The sequence below is a fragment of the Cornus florida genome, unplaced genomic scaffold (assembly GCF_030987335.1).
Source record: "Cornus florida cultivar Cherokee Brave unplaced genomic scaffold, ASM3098733v1 CherokeeBrave_3.0.0_Hap2_Chr08, whole genome shotgun sequence".
NCBI classification, from domain to species: domain Eukaryota; kingdom Viridiplantae; phylum Streptophyta; class Magnoliopsida; order Cornales; family Cornaceae; genus Cornus; species Cornus florida.
In genome coordinates, this window is record NW_026775578.1 from 25,606,521 (window position 1) to 25,627,007 (window position 20,487).

At 34.9% G+C, this 20,487-nt stretch overlaps 1 protein-coding gene across 1 annotated transcript; it reads right to left on the reverse strand.

Moving 5' to 3' along the window:
* Positions 1–4,448: 4,448 nt before the first annotated feature.
* LOC132270912 (peptidyl-prolyl cis-trans isomerase FKBP20-1) lies at positions 4,449–20,099 on the reverse strand. Its single transcript, XM_059772126.1, has 6 exons — positions 19,950–20,099; positions 7,132–7,261; positions 5,680–5,813; positions 5,519–5,598; positions 4,940–5,032; positions 4,449–4,762 (listed from the first exon to the last, which is right to left on the reverse strand). The coding sequence occupies exons 2-6, from the start codon at positions 7,238–7,240 to the stop codon at positions 4,609–4,611; spliced, it is 570 nt and encodes a 189-aa protein (XP_059628109.1). The 5' UTR covers positions 7,241–7,261; positions 19,950–20,099; the 3' UTR covers positions 4,449–4,608.
* Positions 20,100–20,487: the final 388 nt, after the last annotated feature.

Below are 20,487 nucleotides of genomic sequence, written 5' to 3' on the forward strand. Positions count from 1 at the left end.
GCCCATTATCTCCTTTACTTTTTACTCTCATTACAGATTACTTCTCTGGTATGGTAGAGACCAGTGTTAGGGAAGGGAAGATTATTCAGTGTGAAAATGCTAGAAGAGTAGGTACGAAAACTACTCATCAGTTTTTTGCAGATGATTTATTGTTTGTGGTCAGAGCCAACATGGGATCAGTGTTAAATCTCAAGAGAATTATGAAGGACTTCTCTAGTTTATCTGGTTTGAAGGTCAATACAGAAAAATCTGAACTTTATATGTCCAGAAGTGCGAGAAGGAAAGCTTCAATTTCCAGAATTTTGGATTGTAAGATAGGTAATCTCCCATTTACTTATCTGGGACTTCCAATATCAGATAGAATGCTTCGGAGGGCAGACTGTGCTAAGCTTTTAGATAAGGTTAATGCATTTACAACTAAGTGGAAAGGGTTTAACATTTCTTTGGCTGGTAGAGTGGAGCTTTGTAGAGCAGTTATTACCCCTCTTATATATTATTGGACTTCTGTTTATTCTCTGCCTGCGGCTGTGATCAATTGTATTGAAAAAAGAATGAGATTTTTTGTTTGGGGACATGAGAATGACAGGATTAAGATGCATGGTTTGAACTGGAAGAAACTGGCTGCTCCAAAAGAGGAAGGAGGCATGGGTATTAGAAGAATTATTGATGTGGACAGGGCTGCTAAATGTGTTCTGGCCTGGGATCTTTTATTGTCTAAAGATAGACTTTGGGTTGCATGGTATCAGAATTTGTATCTAATAAATTGTTCTTATTGGCAGTTGAGTATAAGTGTTTTGACTTCTTTCATTTGGAAGAGTATTATGGCAGTTAGAGATCTTATTACTGTAAATACAAAATTGGAGATGGCAGGAAGATTAAATTTTTTTATAGATCCTTGGTGTGATGGGAAATTGATCACAAAGCTTTTTAATCACAGGATTTTAACTCATCTTAGTAGAAGTAAAAATAGAGCTGTTGGTGATTATATTGCAGCAGGTACTTGGGATGGTAGTAAATTTGATTCTCTTACTAATGGTATCTTTGAATTTCTCTTGCAGTACCCAATTTTGGGAGGGGGGGATAAATTTGAGTGGTACCCAAAGGAATTTACATTTAAGGGTGCATGGAATGTCTGCAGAATTAGAAGAACTGAGGTTTTTTGGGCTGGTTTGTGTTGGAATGGAGGAAGACAAAGATGGTTTGCCATTGCTGTAATGGTATTACAGAATGGTGTTCTCATTAATGATTATCTGCAAAAAAGAGGGGTTAGCTTAGCTTCTAGATACTGGCTGTGCTACAAAGAAAGGGAAGAGGTAGACCATTTATTTTCTGGCTGTGAGTTTACATGGCAGGTTTGGATGGAACTTGCTATTTTGTGCAGATGGCAGTTACAGAGATATTTCTCAATCAAAGGGATGGCCGAAGACTCTGTTCAGAAGGTTAAAGTGAACAATACCAGAAATAAAATTTGCAAATTGGTGTTCACAGCTATGATTTACTTCATTTGGAAGGAGAGAAATGATATGGTACATAATGACAAATGCTCTAATCCTAAGGAGATTGCCAAATGCATCATGTGGGAGACACTTGATATTGTAGGACTTTGTTTACATGATGTTATCTTATGCTATGTTTGGTTGGAGGGAAGGATTGAGGGGGAATGGATGAGAGGAGGGATGGATGAATATTTTTGTGTTTGGTTGAAGGGAAGGGAAGAAAGGGAGGAAACAAGGAGGGATGAAGCATCCCTCATTCCTCTATGTTTTTCTATCCGCCCACTTTTGGAGGGAAGAGAGGAGAGAAAGAAGGCATAACTACCTATGTATTGGTAATTTACAATTTTAACCTTTTCAAAATCTTCGAAATAAATATCTACCTATTATAATTTTATATAAAAGGGTATATTGGTAAAAATAATATAAGAACTCTCCTTCCCTTCCTTCCAACCAAACAAGAAAAAAGTATCACTCCATTCATCTTTTCTACTATCCATTCCATTCAACCAAACATAAAATGGGGAAAACACCCTCCCTTCCTTAGGGATATCTCATCCATCCCTCCTCCTATCTCTTCCATCCATTTTTCTATCCATCCATTTTTCCATCCCTCCAACCAAACGAAGCATTAATGTTTGCATAGCTTTAAGGCTATTTTTCATATGCTTATGCATTTTCTTCCCTTAGGGGATGTCTATAAATAGGGGTATGCCCCTATGTATTTTTGTTTTTTTTTGTTCATATCTTTATAAAAATTTGGGTAAAGTGCAAAAAACCCCCTTCAACTATTGGCCATGTGCAATTAACCCCCCTGAACTACAATTTGCCCCCTTGAACTATTAAATTTGGTGTAATTGACCCCCAATGTGACATCTCCGGCCAATTGGTGTAAACGAAAATAGTAAAAGACAATTTTACCCCTGTATAAAGCCACGTCGTTTCAGAAAATTTTAGCAACCACCAGCTAAAAAAAATAAATTCTAAAAAAAAAGAGAAAAAAATCAGGCCATCGCCGTGAGTCAACCATGGCTGAACCAGCCCATCACCGTTCAGCCCACCATTCGAGCTCGTCCCCACTACCGTCTCTTCATCCGCAAGCTCACAGCCGAAGTCGCAACCAGCTCATCGCCGTTCAACCGTAACTAGCCCATCGTCGCGAGTCAACCATGGCCGAACCAGCCCATCGCCGTTCAGCCCACCTTGCTCGTCGATCCTCTCCACCATCCGAGCTTTATCCCTGCAGCCGTCGCTTCATCTGAGTGTCGCCGAGTCATCCACGGCCTAGCCATCGCTGAACCAGCCCGTCAATCTCACTGTTGCATTTCGCCGCTGCCGCCACTTCACTGCCGGTCCATTCCTCGCCAGAGTCACCATCGCCGTCCGGCCCCCCACCGGACGAATCACTATTCCTCCCGATCAACCAAAGCACACAAACAGAGACACAAAATTATACAATCATCAGTTTGTGCATATATATGTATATAGAATTACAGAAACGATATAGAGAGAGAAAGAGGAGAGGAGAGAGAGAGTGCGAATAAATTGAGGAAAATAAACCCTTATCCTCTTAAGCGAATTCTGAGTTGTGATATTTGTGGTCATCGGAGTCCAAGCTTGTGCACCTCACGGCCAAGAGTCAGCCATCATCACTACCTGCCTTCATTGGCTCCGCGCCGACCAAGAGCTCATCACACAGCCGCCAGATCTATTCTCACAGCTCTTTTCTTGTCTCCTCCTCCACCGCGAGCTCGGTCCACCATAGCCGGATCTGTTCTCACCGGCTTTTCACTGCCATCAACATCCTTAAGCTTGCCGCGCTGCAAATCCAAGTCCAAGACCCAGATCTATCTCGCCGGTCATTTCGATCCTCACAGCCGGATCTGTCTCACAGGCCATTTTCATCCTCGAAGGTGTAGTTGTGGGAACGGACGGGACGGTGGTGATGGTATCGTCTGTTTTATTGACGATGAACAGTATGTATTTAGTATAAGGGCGTGTTTGGGTGTTTTAAGTGGTTTTGGGTGTAAAGGTAAAGGGTTGTATGGTCATTTCAAGAAATTTGGTTTGTCACGTGACACATCACGTGCGTCTTCACGGCCAAAGTCAACCGGCTTCACCGAAGGGGGTTAATTACACTAAATTGATTAGTTCGAAGGGGTTATATGTCAAATTAGTAGATCGGGGGGTTAATTGCACATGGCCAATAGTTGAAGGGGTTTTTTTGCACTTTACCCTAAAAATTTCCTCCATTTAGGAAAAAAAAAAAAAAAGTAGTTTGAATGGTAAAGAATAAAGATGGGTTAGATGTGAGGTGAATGGTGGTAGGAGTTGGGTTATTTATAGAAGAAAAATGAATTTTTAATTTTTTTTGGGTTTAGGGTTTTTTAATTTTTTTTTGGCCCAAATCAAATTTATTTTTGGACAAACGGTGCCTAACAATATATTTTTTATTTAATGAATTTTATTTTATTTTTACACAAAATAACCCATTTTTGGGTTTTTTTTTTTTTTTTTTTTCTAGCCCGCGCAATTCAGCGGGCCGTTGTGGGGACATTGCGAAGCCCATTTGTGAACGGCCATAACAAATTCCGCTACAAGCCTACAAGTGATAGCAAGCGATGGTTGAGTACTCCTAGCCCTCTGGTTGTGTCCAATAGGGGCGTGTTAGTGTTGAGTTCACGTGTGACATATCCTTTGCCCTAGTCCCTAACATAAAGCCCTCAAACAATGAAACACCAGTTGCACCTTATAAATTAAGTGTTCAAATCCAGATGCCCCCATAAACATTCATCTACCAAAGGAAAAACAATTAAAGGTTTAGAATGGACGTTTTCATCCATATAACGCATACCGAGACTGTCCAGAATCGAGTTCACAAGGAATATCAAATGAGGAGAATGCCAACACTACTCACCCGCTTCTGTATTAAGGCTCAACGAGCCCGACAATCAATTAGAGAAGTAATTGGTTGATAAAGAAAATACGAGATACAAGTACATTTATTTCATAATTGTAATTCTGTTTTTTGTTTTTTCCAAACTCTTCTAAACATCAGTAGAACAAGTGAGTTTCTTTAAAATGATATTTCTGTTCAAAGGGAAGTGAGATGACTCTATTTTGCTTTCCCTTTTCCCTTTCCTTGTCCCCCTTTCTTGGATTGCAACTTAGCTTGCATTCGAGCAGCTGCAGCAGCTTTAGCTTCTTCTCTCTTCTTCTTTTCTTCCTCTTTGATTGCAGCTGCAATCTCCCTCTGCTTCTTCAGCTCTCTGATATACAAAGTGTTCAACATCCAACGTAAACAATCATAGGACTAGTTGAAAATTGGTAGACCTCAGAATAATAAAAGGCTCAGCTAAACAATAAGAAAACAATAATTAAAAGAAAACGGCTGCTGGAAAAAAAAAACACAAGTAAAAGAAAATGACAAAAGGAATGTGACTCACTCTAGCCTAGCCCTCTCGTCTGAAACACTTCCCAGACTATAACCCTTCCGAGGCTTGCACGCTGCCAACTCCACCTCGAAAATAAGGGTTGCGCTGCATTTCATGAATTAAAAAAATAGCATATAGTTTAAGTACATAAAGATAGATATCATCCATGTGTAACAATTTATAACAGCTATCCCTAACCATGCAAAAATAATGCAAGTTAGTCCACAACATTTCTATTAGATTAATATAGGTGGTATCTTGAACTATAAGAAAGGGCAAAGGGTATAATACGCATCCCAACCAACCACACTTACCTCCACATTCTTTCCCCCTTCTTGCCAAAAGCTATTTAATGGTTGGGATACACGTAAATTTGATTTTATATCTCCAAAGTTAGTCGGGATAGTCACTAGCCAAGCTTATTCAATTCAATTTTACCCAATGGCCAATGCTTCTATTCTCTGGTGAGACTGCTTTTATGTGGCCTACTGTGGTCCACATCACAATCTTTTCATTACTCTTTCAACATAGCCATCATCTCTTAGATCATGTTTCAAACAATAAGTTTAATAGATAGAACAAGAAATTTACTCGGGGGGAATATCTGGTGGAGAACCAGCACTGCCATAGGCATATTCTGGCTTGCAAGTGATTTTTGCAATCTCGCCAACCTGAAGGAACCAACAAAGAGAATATGTTGGAAAGTTCAACGAAATTTGAACTACTATTGCAAGTCAATACAGTGTATTAACCTTCATTGTTCTCAATGCAATGTCCCAAGCCTTGATAACAGTGCCTTTCCCAAGTTCAAAGGAGAATACTGTATTATCTTCATGTGTAGTATCAAAAACCTCACCAGTTTCAGCAAGAATGCCTTCATAGTGAACTGCCCAACAAACAAGTATATAATTAATGATTGTCGAACAATGAAGAAGGCCTAAAGGTTGGACTACCCCCATTGTCTGAGGTAGGGCAGCATGGGAAATCAATAATTAAGGTTATCCTTTTTTATAGCAAACTATTTTTCATTTTCAAGGACAGTACTGTCTTTGCACTAAAAGCTTAAAACTTAGGTTGTTCAAATCAGTAGCCATGTACTTTGACAGGCATAAAAGTAAGATAAACTTTCACGGTCACCACCAATTCAATGGACTTATCAAAAGAAAAAAGAAAAAAAATCAATGGACTTATTGGGAGGGTTAAAACAAAAGGCAGAAGAGTTCAAAAAATGAAAAGCCTTACGTGAGCCATGGACAAGGCATTGTAATTTGAACACGACATCCATGCATCACAAACTTGGCCAGGGAGACTTTATGCAAGCACTTAGCTTGTCGTACAGAAAATGCTATTGGCCATGTGATGATCTAAGGACTTTGTTTGGTTATTAGTGGTAATTAAGTAAAGGGCTCCAAGATAATTATGCATGCTAAAGCCATCAAGGGCAGTTCAAAATCCTCCCCACCCACCCCAAGGATAAATTTATATTTTTTAAGACAGTTCAACTATAGCCTGCCATTTTTTATCACTCAACGGCATCTTCCTGGTAGACTGTTTGCAGTATATGAATCTTGGAATACCTAATACAGGTCCGCACACATCCCAAATTGGCCTTATAATGGTCCTTAAATCTGATCTAAATCTCTAGATCCACTATAGAGAGCCAACGCTCTACCATCCAAGTTGCCATCTAAGGTTAACAGGAAGTGGATGGGTTGGGCTGAATCAAATTTAAACAAGAAATGCTTTGCCTGAATCAACTAACAAACACTAAAAAAATTTCTTTGGGCGAACTTTATATTTTATCACAAAATCATTAGCAGTTACCTTCTACCAACAAAGGACCTTCAAAACTTGTATTCCCTTTACATGTGTTTATTTGTAAAGCAATATGTGACATGCTAGCGATAGCAACAGATAGAGAACAAGTGATTGTATTCTAATCACACTAATGTGAACACATTTATAAGATGACAATGGATGCAGGGATAACCAAAAATAAAATTTTTGCAAATAAGACAAAACGTGGAAAACAATGACAAAAGTGAACTTCCAGATAATAACTCAGTTGACATTTATTTCTTGAAACGCAACAAATTAGGGTAAATCATGTGCACAAAACAATTGCGCATACAAAATTCACACTTTGATCAAGTAAAATAACTTTTAACTACAACTATGCATGAATGCTAACAATATGAGCATACCATCAAGAAGAGAGAGATCCTCTGATGGGGCAACCGCATCAGGTTTGGATCGCCTTATAATGGTCTTGATGACACCTCCATCCCCAGATAAATCAATTGCATCACCCATGTTTCTAAAATTTTCAGCTCCCTGTTTGGTAAATAGAACAATAAATAAGACTATTGCAACCCATACAATTTGACAGAACATTACTTAAACTAGACCACAGAAAATTTTCAACAACAAATCACATTTTTTTCAAAACATGTCCATAAGATATAAAATGCATGAACGTTAACTGATTTATAAAGCCATTATTAATTTATTATAACTGTAACAAAAATAAAAAAGACAATTCTACACGTGACAACGGACATGGGTGAAAAGAGGTCATAGCAAAAACTTAACAATGAGTTGAACAAACCATCACAAATAAATTAATTAAATAACAAAGGGAACAAAAAATAAAAATAAAATAAAAACATCTTTTGCTTTCAACAGCACTCCTCTAACCTCACCATTAATCCCAAAAAGGAAATAAATAAATGAACAAAATTTAAAAAACTAAAACTTAATTCAGTGGGAAAGATTGGAGATTCTTTTACTCATAAAATTAAGTTTGGAAGAGAAAGAGGAAGAGTTAAGTTGAATAGTGCTTCTAGTATATTTTGTGATCGACGTATCCTTCTAAGAAATGAGAAGTAAATACCATACAACAACTACTGGACCACTTATGCTTTATTAATCAAAGAATAAATTACACTTGCCTCCTCTGAGATTTGTAATTTCTATTCTCATATTAAACTTTGGCCAAAATCACACTGGCATCCTGTCAAAGTTGCAAAAACCTAACGACAGTAGATGTTTCTTGCAAAATGACAGAAACCTCAACTTATAAGCTCTGAAAGGCAGACATAAGAACCCTAATTTTATAAAGTCAAGAATATCCTTGACATAGTATATCTATAGGATTTGGTGGGACTATTTACTGTTTGAATGCTGGATTTGTTTTGGTTATATATATATTTTCTTGATAAGTTTTGTTTTGGTTATATTGATAGTAAGAGTTGGTTTGTGAAGGCGAGTTTTTTCCCAAACTTTTGTGTTTTTTTCTTTGGCTAAAAAAAAATGTATACCCACCTCCTAGCTTCACCACCATCCCTTCTCCACCCATCGACCGCCGCCGCCTCCACCACATATCTCCCTCATATCCATAGCCACCATCCTTGGTTCTCTCCCCTCTTTATCCTTTGTGATGACCCTGTGGGCGGGTGTGCCGTGGGCGGGTGCGAGAGACACTGTCAGGCTACCACACTGGCGAGTTATGGGTGCACAGTCCCACATCGCCTGGGTAGAGGAAAGGTGAAGTGCTTATATGTAAGTGTGTCACCTCCAATTGGTATGAGGCCTTTTGGGGTGAAGCCCAAGAGCAAAACCGTGCGGGCTCAGGCCCAAAGCGGACAATATCATACCATGTGGTGGAGCGGGTCGTTACAGTTGGTATCAGAGCCTGACCCAGCCGGAAGTGTGCCGACGGGGACGTCGGGCCTCCAAGGGGGGTGGATTGTGATGACCCTGTGGGCGGGTGTGCCGTGGGCGGGTGCGAGAGACACTGTCAGGCTACCACACTGGCGAGTTATGGGTGCACAGTCCCACATCGCCTGGGTAGAGGAAAGGTGAAGTGCTTATATGTAAGTGTGTCACCTCCAATTGGTATGAGGCCTTTTGGGGTGAAGCCCAAGAGCAAAACCGTGCGGGCTCAGGCCCAAAGCGGACAATATCATACCATGTGGTGGAGCGGGTCGTTACAGTGAAGAATGTAATACCCCGATAATTTTAAAAGATTTATTAATTAGGATTAATTATTTTATTTTATTTTTCAATGATTTATTTTATTTTATTGAGTGCTAGATTAATTATCTTATTTTAATTAAGTTATATTTCGTGATTATGTATGATGATTGATTGTTTGTGTGGTTGATTATTGATTGAATTATTGGTGTGTTGATTTTATTGGTATTATATGACTTAGTTGTAAATTCTTGTTTGTTTATGTGCTTCATGTAATTAGTATTTTAATTTCTGTATTTAATTAATTATCTTATTTATTTAAATTAATTGGATTGGGCTTAAGGAAAGTTGGACCAAAAGATGTGGTCTTGGGCTTGTATGAAACCTTATTGGGTTAATTAATGAAGGTCCGTGGTTATTTAATTATTTAAATGATCACTTTTGTATCAATTATATATATATATATATATATATATATATAATTAATTAATTAATAATTGTTATGGAAAGATATATATATAGATATATATTTATTGATATTTATAAGTATATATGATTTAATTAACTAATGAGTTAATTATGGAAGGAATATATATTTATATATATATATGTTTATAGATATAAATTATTTAAAGATTATTATTTTAATTCATAATACTAGTTGGAATAGGATTTGGAATTTAAGATGTATAAAAATACACATAAGGCTTTAGGGTTAAAGGTTTTACACGTTAGAAAAATAAAACAGACAGAGAGAGAGGAAGAAGAAGGGCTGACAAGGAGGAGGTCGGATCTGAAAATGAGGACGTCGGAATTGGAAGAGATAATTAAAGCTTAAAGCGTCGGTTTCGTTTCGAAACCTTCAGGCGAGTTTTCTCTAACTTTCCTCTTAGAACTCATAAGGATTTCACCTTGAGTATCAAGGCTTTAATTAAATTTATTTGTTTAAAAATTATGGTTAGATCGGAATAATTAAAAAGTATAAACTATTATATTTGATTTTTAGATTATTGGATTTTAATTGATATATATAGGTGTTATGTATATTTTAAAATCAATCTATAGGTGGATTTGTGACCCAAGAGAGTTAATTATGGTTTCTTTATTTTCTAGAATTGTTCTGTAATTTTCTGGAATTTTTCTGATATTTTTAGGAATTTATTAGGATTTATTTTCCTATTATTTGTTAGGAAAATAATTATATATATATATATATATATATATATATATATATATATATATATATATACTAGGTAACTGGCGCATGTGGAGCGGCGGCACAATAAAGAATTGATCCAGTGCGGCGCGGTGTAGGATAATAGGGTGTATACGCCAATTAGGGCCATTTGATTAATTAAACTTATGTGAATTGATATGGTGCATCGCGGTGCATAAAACTTTGGTGCGCATGTGTATCTGGACCATAGAAGTGGTCTGGTCAACTATGGGATTATTTGGTGTATTGCAGACCATGAGAAGATGGTGCACTCGCTGATCTGGACCTTAGATCTATTATAGTTAATAGAAAATAATCTAGTGTGAGCGTGTTCATTTGCGCACTCATTTATGACCATTGGATGCGGCATAAAGGAAGTGATGGATTCAGTGTGGTGAGCTCACGGTAGCTGAAAGAGCTTAGCCAATACCAGCACACAAGGAGGCTTGAATCCAGCGCGTGCAAGTGCATAGTAAGCACGTGGGCGCGCGTGGGTAACTATGTTGGCCTAATTCGACACTAGAAATTAAAACGGTCATAACTTAGTCATTTTAAATCGAAATTGGGTCATTCTTGAGCTCAAATTCAAGGATTTTTCGTCTTCTTTCCAATGGTACCAATTTCATTATCAGATTCCCATCCTACTAGGAGATATTTATGTTTTAGTGAGAAAGTGTCGGAAAACTATTTAAACCAATATGGAGTATTTAAAGGAAACTATTTCTGACATATTTTGTTGCACTAATTTGTGTAAATATAATAAATTAATAATTTGTTATGGAAGGAAGTGTATATATATATATATATATATATATATATATATATATATATATATATATATATAAAATTATTTATATATGTGTATATATAGTTTAATTTGTCTATGAGTTGTATGGAAGGATGAATATATATATATATATATATATATATATATATATATGTATGTATATTGATTTTAAATAATCAAGGATTATTAAAGAAGGTGTTAAACACATATATACATTAAATAACATATGTGTAGGTATATATATATATAAATCATTTAAGATGATTAATATTATCATTCTTATTTGGCATATCTTAATAGGCTGGTTGTTAAATTAATGATATGCGTATAATATGCATGTGATGGCTATGTATGATTTAGCGTATTGTTAATTTTAAAGTTAATTCATGGTTAAAGTGTGGGCATGGATGAATTGTCAAATGATTAAATATATTACCTAAATATTTGTATGAATAGAATACATATATGGAAAGTATGGATGAATTGCTAATTAAATGTATGAATAAATATACCTGTGGAGGCATGGTTGAATTGCCAATGTATAAATATACATACATGGAGGCATGGTTGAATTGCCAATGTATAAATAAATATACTTATGGAGGCATGGTTGAATTGCCAATATATAAATAAAAATATTTACAATGGCATGGTTGATTTGCCAAAGCATAATTACGTTGTTATGTGTTAGATGATTAAAATATCATCTATGGTTGTTGTACGTATGGATTGGATTAGGGTTAGATATTCTTAAATGAGAATAGTTTAGTACTTACTGGTTAGTGTATTATTTTACATTAATAAAATAATATTGGGGAAGACGTGGATGATTTGTCAAAACTTGAATTTTGGATATGTGATTTAAACAATTAAAATCATTAGACATGTATATCGTGCTTTATTAAAGTTAAAACTTTATTAGGTTTGGTTTTGATCAGAGATGATCTGCTTATTGGTTTTCAGAGGCCTGGTAGAGTGAACTTGCTCGTAGGGTTTAACCCACGATTTATTTTTCAGGTTATTAGAGGTTCCAGTCTCGAGGTTGAGGATCCGCAGCTGGGAGACTGTCATTCGTCTATTCATCTTGTGTACTTTTAAATAGTATTGGATTATTGGATAATGTTTTAAGGGGTCCTTGAGTTATGGGATTTCCGAATTGTAATTGTTGGAGAATCATTAAGTAATATTAATTTATTGGTTTTCTTCAGCGGTTTATTTATTCTTTATTATTCTTCTTTGTATTCTGTGCTTGTTAAATACTTAAATTGTTTTGATATCCCTTGATTTTGTGCGCGGACTTGATCAATCCGTGTTCCAAAATTAGGGGGTATCACAGTTGTTATATTTGATTTTTAGATTATTGGATTTTAATTGATATATATAGGTGTTATGTATATTTTAAAATCAATCTATAGGTGGATTTGTGACCCAAGAGAGTTAATTATGGTTTCTTTATTTTCTAGAATTGTTCTGTAATTTTCTGGAATTTTTCTGATATTTTTAGGAATTTATTAGGATTTATTTTCCTATTATTTGTTAGGAAAATAATTATATATATATATATATATACTAGGTAACTGGCGCATGTGGAGCGGCGGCACAATAAAGAATTGATCCAGTGCGGCGCGGTGTAGGATAATAGGGTGTATACGCCAATTAGGGCCATTTGATTAATTAAACTTATGTGAATTGATATGGTGCATCGCGGCGCATAAAACTTTGGTGCGCATGTGTATCTGGACCATAGAAGTGGTCTGGTCAACTATGGGATTTCCGAATTGTAATTGTTGGAGAATCATTAAGTAATATTTATTTATTGGTTTTCTTCAGCGGTTTATTTATTCTTTATTATTCTTCTTTGTATTCTGTGCTTGTTAAATACTTAAATTGTTTTGATACCCCTTGATTTTGTGCGCGGACTTGATCAATCCGTGTTCCAAAATTAGGGGGTATCACAGTTGGTATCAGAGCACTCCAGGTTCAAGTGTCCCTAGGGTGTCTTTCGTTGTGTGACTTCCGCGTTGTGTACTCTTTTACTTAGAGCTTAAGTTTAGGATTCATTGTATTCTATATTCGGTCCGTTAGTGTGTCCTAATGGTAAATCATTGAGTCTTATCAGGAAAATGGTAAAACACCGATTTAGAAGGTATTGGTAAATCGTTGAGTCTTCCCCTAATTTTGAAGTATGGGTTTTATGGATTTATGCACCAATAAAATAATATGGAGGTATTTTAGGGACGGATTAACGGAATAGTTAAGTCCTACCTATTTATTTATGAATTGTATGGTTTAATACACCGGTATGGGACGGTGGCATTTCAGGGACGGATTAACCAACGAAGTTAAGTCCTACCTATATATTTATAAGGGAACGGATTAACCATAGCGTTAAGTCCTACTTATTCGTGTCAGGTCAACGGAATAGTTGGATGGTATGCCATTGAAATAATATGGTTGGATAGTTTACTTTTATGTGGATATAATGGATTTTATATATATATATATATATATATACACACATACACACACACATATATGGGCCATGATATAAGCTTGAGTCTCAGGATCAGTGGTTAGGATGGAGGCGTATATTGCCGATTGAGATGGGTAGCTGGGTTTAAGGATGTGTGGGCTCTGGTAGAAGGAGGACTCGTAACCACCTTTGTGTGCGTTTTACATGAGCTACCCACTATCCGGTTGAAACTGCTTTAGTCCAGTGAGAGTCTCTAGTGTGTACTTATATTTATCAATTATATAAATATGGAATTAGCTAATTACGTGATGTGTCTGCTAATAATGAATATGTGTGGATGGGTTAATTTCCACACGGATAAAAGGAATAATGAAATTTGAAATTAAATAATCAAAGTTTTATTTCATGGATTTGTGAATTCCGAGGACGGAATTCCGTTTGTTAGGGGGGAAGAATGTAATACCCCGATAATTTTAAAAGATTTATTAATTAGGATTAATTATTTTATTTTATTTTTCAATGATTTATTTTATTTTATTGAGTGCTAGATTAATTATCTTATTTTAATTAAGTTATATTTCGTGATTATGTATGATGATTGATTGTTTGTGTGGTTGATTATTGATTGAATTATTGGTGTGTTGATTTTATTGGTATTATATGACTTAGTTGTAAATTCTTGTTTGTTTATGTGCTTCATGTAATTAGTATTTTAATTTCTGTATTTAATTAATTATCTTATTTATTTAAATTAATTGGATTGGGCTTAAGGAAAGTTGGACCAAAAGATGTGGTCTTGGGCTTGTATGAAACCTTATTGGGTTAATTAATGAAGGTCCGTGGTTATTTAATTATTTAAATGATCACTTTTGTATCAATTATATATATATATATATATATATATATATATATATATATATAAATATAATTAATTAATAATTGTTATGGAAAGATATATATATAGATATATATTTATTGATATTTATAAGTATATATGATTTAATTAACTAATGAGTTAATTATGGAAGGAATATATATTTATATATATATATATGTTTATAGATATAAATTATTTAAAGATTATTATTTTAATTCATAATACTAGTTGGAATAGGATTTGGAATTTAAGATGTATAAAAATACACATAAGGCTTTAGGGTTAAAGGTTTTACACGTTAGAAAAATAAAACAGACAGAGAGAGAGGAAGAAGAAGGGCTGACAAGGAGGAGGTCGGATCTGAAAATGAGGACGTCGGAATTGGAAGAGATAATTAAAGCTTAAAGCGTCGGTTTCGTTTCGAAACCTTCAGGCGAGTTTTCTCTAACTTTCCTCTTAGAACTCATAAGGATTTCACCTTGAGTATCAAGGCTTTAATTAAATTTATTTGTTTAAAAATTATGGTTAGATCGGAATAATTAAAAAGTATAAACTATTATATTTGATTTTTAGATTATTGGATTTTAATTGATATATATAGGTGTTATGTATATTTTAAAATCAATCTATAGGTGGATTTGTGACCCAAGAGAGTTAATTATGGTTTCTTTATTTTCTAGAATTGTTCTGTAATTTTCTGGATTTTTCTGATATTTTTAGGAATTTATTAGGATTTATTTTCCTATTATTTGTTAGGAAAATAATTATATATATATATATATATATATATATATATATATATATACTAGGTAACTGGCGCATGTGGAGCGGCGGCACAATAAAGAATTGATCCAGTGCGGCACGGTGTAGGATAATAGGGTGTATACGCCAATTAGGGCCATTTGATTAATTAAACTTATGTGAATTGATATGGTGCATCGCGGCGCATAAAACTTTGGTGCGCATGTGTATCTGGACCATAGAAGTGGTCTGGTCAACTATGGGATTATTTGGTGTATTGCAGACCATGAGAAGATGGTGCACTCGCTGATCTGGGCCTTACATCTATTATAGTTAATAGAAAATAATCTAGTGTGAGCGTGTTCATTTGCGCACTCATTTATGACCATTGGATGCGGCATAAAGGAAGTGATAGTTTATACTTTTTAATTATTCCGATCTAACCATAATTTTTAAACAAATAAATTTAATTAAAGCCTTGATACTCAAGGTGAAATCCTTATGAGTTCTAAGAGGAAAGTTAGAGAAAACTCGCCTGAAGGTTTCGAAACGAAACCGACGCTTTAAGCTTTAATTATCTCTTCCAATTCCGACGTCCTCATTTTCAGATCCGACCTCCTCCTTGTCAGCCCTTCTTCTTCCTCTCTCTCTGTCTGTTTTATTTTTCTAACGTGTAAAACCTTTAACCCTAAAGCCTTATGTGTATTTTTATACATCTTAAATTCCAAATCCTATTCCAACTAGTATTATGAATTAAAATAATAATCTTTAAATAATTTATATCTATAAACATATATATATATAAATATATATTCCTTCCATAATTAACTCATTAGTTAATTAAATCATATATACTTATAAATATCAATAAATATATATCTATATATATATCTTTCCATAACAATTATTAATTAATTATATATATATATATATATATATATATATATATATATATAATTGATACAAAAGTGATCATTTAAATAATTAAATAACCACGGACCTTCATTAATTAACCCAATAAGGTTTCATACAAGCCCAAGACCACATCTTTTGGTCCAACTTTCCTTAAGCCCAATCCAATTAATTTAAATAAATAAGATAATTAATTAAATACAGAAATTAAAATACTAATTACATGAAGCACATAAACAAACAAGAATTTACAACTAAGTCATATAATACCAATAAAATCAACACACCAATAATTCAATCAATAATCAACCACACAAACAATCAATCATCATACATAATCACGAAATATAACTTAATTAAAATAAGATAATTAATCTAGCACTTAATAAAATAAAATAAATCATTGAAAAATAAAATAAAATAATTAATCCTAATTAATAAATCTTTTAAAATTATCGGGGTATTACATCCTTCCACCATCTGTTACTTTCCTCACTCACCACTTCATTCCAAATTCTGGCAACAATTCCTTGGTTGTCGTTTCCAGTTTCCCGACGCCTGAGATTTTTTGTGTCTTCTACCGTTGATAACAATTTTGTATGAGAATTGGACGAAAAAAAGTAGGTTATGATGTTTGTGAATGAAATACATGAACAATTCAAATTTTGGATTTACGGTCACATTTATATTCAAACTGATGGGCGTCACAAAAGCCAAAAGCATGCAAAGGTGACCATAAATATGGCATTGTCTAAAAAACCGCCTGCTTGGTAGTAAATAATGAAATCAAGCCAATCTAGGGATTGTACAAGTTGAATTTAAGGTTTAAAGATGCTTATGCGGATCATGACTCATGAGTAGATTTGTGGGCTTCAAAAATGGAAAGTGAGGTGAATTGAAAGGTTTTGTTACAGAAGTGGGGGCTGGTGGTGGTGGGTTATGATGGTAGTTGTGGAGGGAGAGAGGGGGAGAGAAAGAGAGAAGAGTGGGGGCGGTGGTTGAGAGAAGAAAGAGAGAGTGGATCAGTGGATGTGATGATGGTGGTTGGGCAGTTGTGGAGAGAGAAAGGGCTCTCTGAAGTCTGTAAGGTCATATGTATATTAAAAGTTAGAGAAAAATTGGAGAAACTGTTCAGGTATAATTTCAGAGAGACAAACTGGAGAAGACAAAAGAAAGAAGGTATGAATTGAAAATTTGGATAAAGATAAAGCGTATATTTGTCATTTAAAAATTGGTTATATTTGTCATTTAAATGATTTTCAAGGGTAGTTGTGTCAATTAGTTACAAAGAAAGTAGTTTCAGCATTCGAATAGAGATAATGCATTAAATGGACTACAAATGGCTAGGGAAAATCCATAATTTTGACCAAACCTCAGGGGAAATTGAACAAAATTATGGTCAAATATTCGGCTGAAGGTGCAAAATCCAAACCTCAGAGAATGTAATGGTAATTACCCTTGAACAAAATTTTGGACAGCAAAGAAATCAACACTTTCTTAAAATGAGTGTGGTTAAAATACGTAGTTTGTGATAAATGTTGAGAAGGAAAAAATTAAAAATAAATACATTCTTGAAAAGGTTTGTAGTACTAATTGAAGATAAAATAAGAGCAAATTGACTCTAATGGTTTGACCATATGCAACAACAACTAATGATTGCATTACTGAGAAAGAATGACATGATCCAAAATTGTCATGAATTGAGATGGTAAAATAAAAATATGGCAATATGTGGATTAAATGAATTTATAGTCTTAAAGTAGAAGTTAATTTGATTTGAAGTACAATCACCCATTCCTCATCTAATTGCCAATAAAAGAAACTCTTCTAGAAATGAAGACGACTACAACATAATGGTAAGCAACATCATGATTTGTAAAGTAACTATATAGCCGAACAAAAGCCAACAAATTGTTAGTGCAAGAAAGGTTTGCTCCTGAATTGAAACTTGCTATGGCAGGGTAACAACTACAAACAGGACATCATATAAACAACCATGTGGGCTTTGACTTATTGTTTGGGTGCCAGGCCTAAGTAGGGGTGCAACTTGGGCAAGCTAACCCAGCCCAACCCAAACCCAGCCTAGAAATTTTGAAATTTGGGCTTTTGAATTCACAAATCGGGCTCAAATTGGATTGGGTTTTCTCAATACCCAGGAATGTTTGGGTTTTTGAACCCAACCCAACCCAAAACCCAAAATAAAATAAAAAAATTATTATTTTTAATTTTTTTTGTCTCCCTTCTCTCTCCTCTCTCTTCTTTCTCTTTCTCTCTCTTTTTTTTCCCTTCATTTTTTTCCTCTTATAGGCAAAGGAGGGAGAGAAAAACTCATGCTCTTGAATTATTATTATTATTTTTTCGTCTCCCTTCTCTCTCCTCTCTCTTCTTTCTCTTTAAGTCCGTATTGTTGGCCCTGCTGCTCAGCCATATGCCGCTACTCAGGATGGGGATTGATGGCAGGAAGGTGAGGAAGTTGAGTAGGCCGATCAAGTGGTTGCTAGTTCTCATCTGATTTAACTGTATAATCTCGAAGGTAAGAACCTAAAACTTTTCTTCTTCTCTATTCTTTTAATTTTTTCAGGTTGAGAGGCTTTATTGTGTAAATTATTTATTTAAAGGGGTGTTTAAAATTATATATTAAGCTATTGAATAAAGAATAAGAATGATTGTGTTTTTAATTTGCATATTTGTACCCAAAAAAAAAAAAAAAAAGAAAGACCCGTGAAACCCGGCTGACCTGCCCAAAATATTCGGGCTGGGTTATGGACATAACCCATTTTGGGTAGAATTCAGGCTGGCCCAACCCAACCTGATTTCGGGTTGAGGTTGGGTTGGGACTGGGCTGGGTTGGGCCAGCCCAACTTGCAGCCCTAGGTCTAAGTGCATGTCACCAACAATGCCCAAAAAATCATCCCTAGTCACTTATAAAAAATAAAATAAAATTTCACTCCTTGTTAGAGCTTACAATATCTTTCACTTGAATTTCCATTTCATTTTTGCCAAAGAACTCTCACATGATCTTCAGCTCCTCTAAAGTAGTATGGAATTTTCAGAAGGAAGCAACACATCTTAGATATCATACATCTTAGATATCATATTGGTCTTTGACAAGGAAAGGGTGACTACCATTTGATGGATACAAATTATGTAATTTACTAACTTTACTCATAGGCCAAGGCCAGAGACTTGCAGCAAGAAAAATTTATTAGAACCACACCATATAAATGCTCAAATATAGCCAATAATTCCCAAAGCTCCATTGGGACAACCGAATAATAATAATAATAATAATAATAATAATAATAATAATAATAAATCACAAGCAAAAAAATACAGTTGGCATTCGTTTGCCAATGTAATTTCATAGAAGTATTATTGTGTGCTTAAAACTACCACAATAAACATTTTCATTCTCACAAAACATTCCTTACAAGTTACAACCATAAGCTTATAGGATTTTTTTTTTCAGATTCTCAGATGTACAAGGGGTGCTTCAGCTATATATATATATATATATAAGATATTAACCAATATTCCAAAATAACCAGAGGCAAAATTAAATACACAAGAGTGAAAAATAACTTAAAAAATAAGAGAAAATCATTCTGACGGGATTGCATGAACCAGTTTGATCACATCCATCTATAAACTACCATCAGTACATCAATCAGAAAAGTTTTTGTATCTATTCACACACCAAACAAAATAAAATTAGTTTGATCACATCAATCAGCATCAGTAAACTAATCACAAAACATTTTACAACAATTGACACACACAAACAAAATAAAACTCCAGAATTAAGGGAAAAAAAAACATATATAATTTCAGTTCAGTGCTCTATCTAATCATCTAAAAGAGAATCACAGTTCGCAAGGTGCAAACAATCTTGAATTATATAACAAAGCAGGAACTAAAAATGAAAATACAAAAGCAAGAATTGAAGATTAGCAGCAGTAGATAATCAAATTGGGGATCTATAGATACAAGTGCGTATGTATGTATATCTAGGGTTTAAGAGAGACAGAGAGTTGTGAGTACTTGTCTGAAGACGAGGGCAAATCGGAAAAGTAGTAGTGGACGAATCGGAGAAGTGAGCTTGTGGAGCGATGTGTCGGAACAATATGCCGTTGATTTCGTCGGCCATACCCTTCTCACGATTTTCTTGCAGTAATGCGACTGACACTACTTTCTTTCATTTATACCGACGATATGGTGAAAAGCGACAAAATGGCCTAAGCCCAAAGTCCAGCCCGAGCTCACCAGGCTTCAGTCTGGCCCGAGCCCTTTGTCGAGCCAACCCGGCCCAGACCTTCTGGTGAGTATGACTTGGACTTTGGTCCAACTGCTCATCTCGGCCACTCGCAGTCCATCACGAAGCATGATGTTTCTTTCAAAATATTATAAAAAATACTACCACCGTCACATGTTAATGGTTCACGATTTCATTTTTAGACGTCCCACAAATAAGTCTTATCTATTCATCATTATCCTTTCTATGTTTTAAAAAAATTTCAAATTTGATTTTGGACAATTTGAGAAAGAGAGGCAACATCATTGTTAATTGGTGTTGTTTATG

Excerpts from the sequence above, each read along its gene's own strand:
- LOC132270912 (XM_059772126.1), bottom strand. The coding sequence starts at position 7,240 with ATGGGTGATGCAATTGATTTATCTGGGGATGGAGGTGTCATCAAGACC. Across the intron at positions 5,814-7,131 it reads GGATCTCTCTCTTCTTGATG|TTCACTATGAAGGCATTCTT; the intron begins GTATGCTCATAT and ends TTTGTTGGGCAG. Across the intron at positions 4,763-4,939 it reads GACGAGAGGGCTAGGCTAGA|AGAGCTGAAGAAGCAGAGGG; the intron begins GTGAGTCACATT and ends TTTGTATATCAG.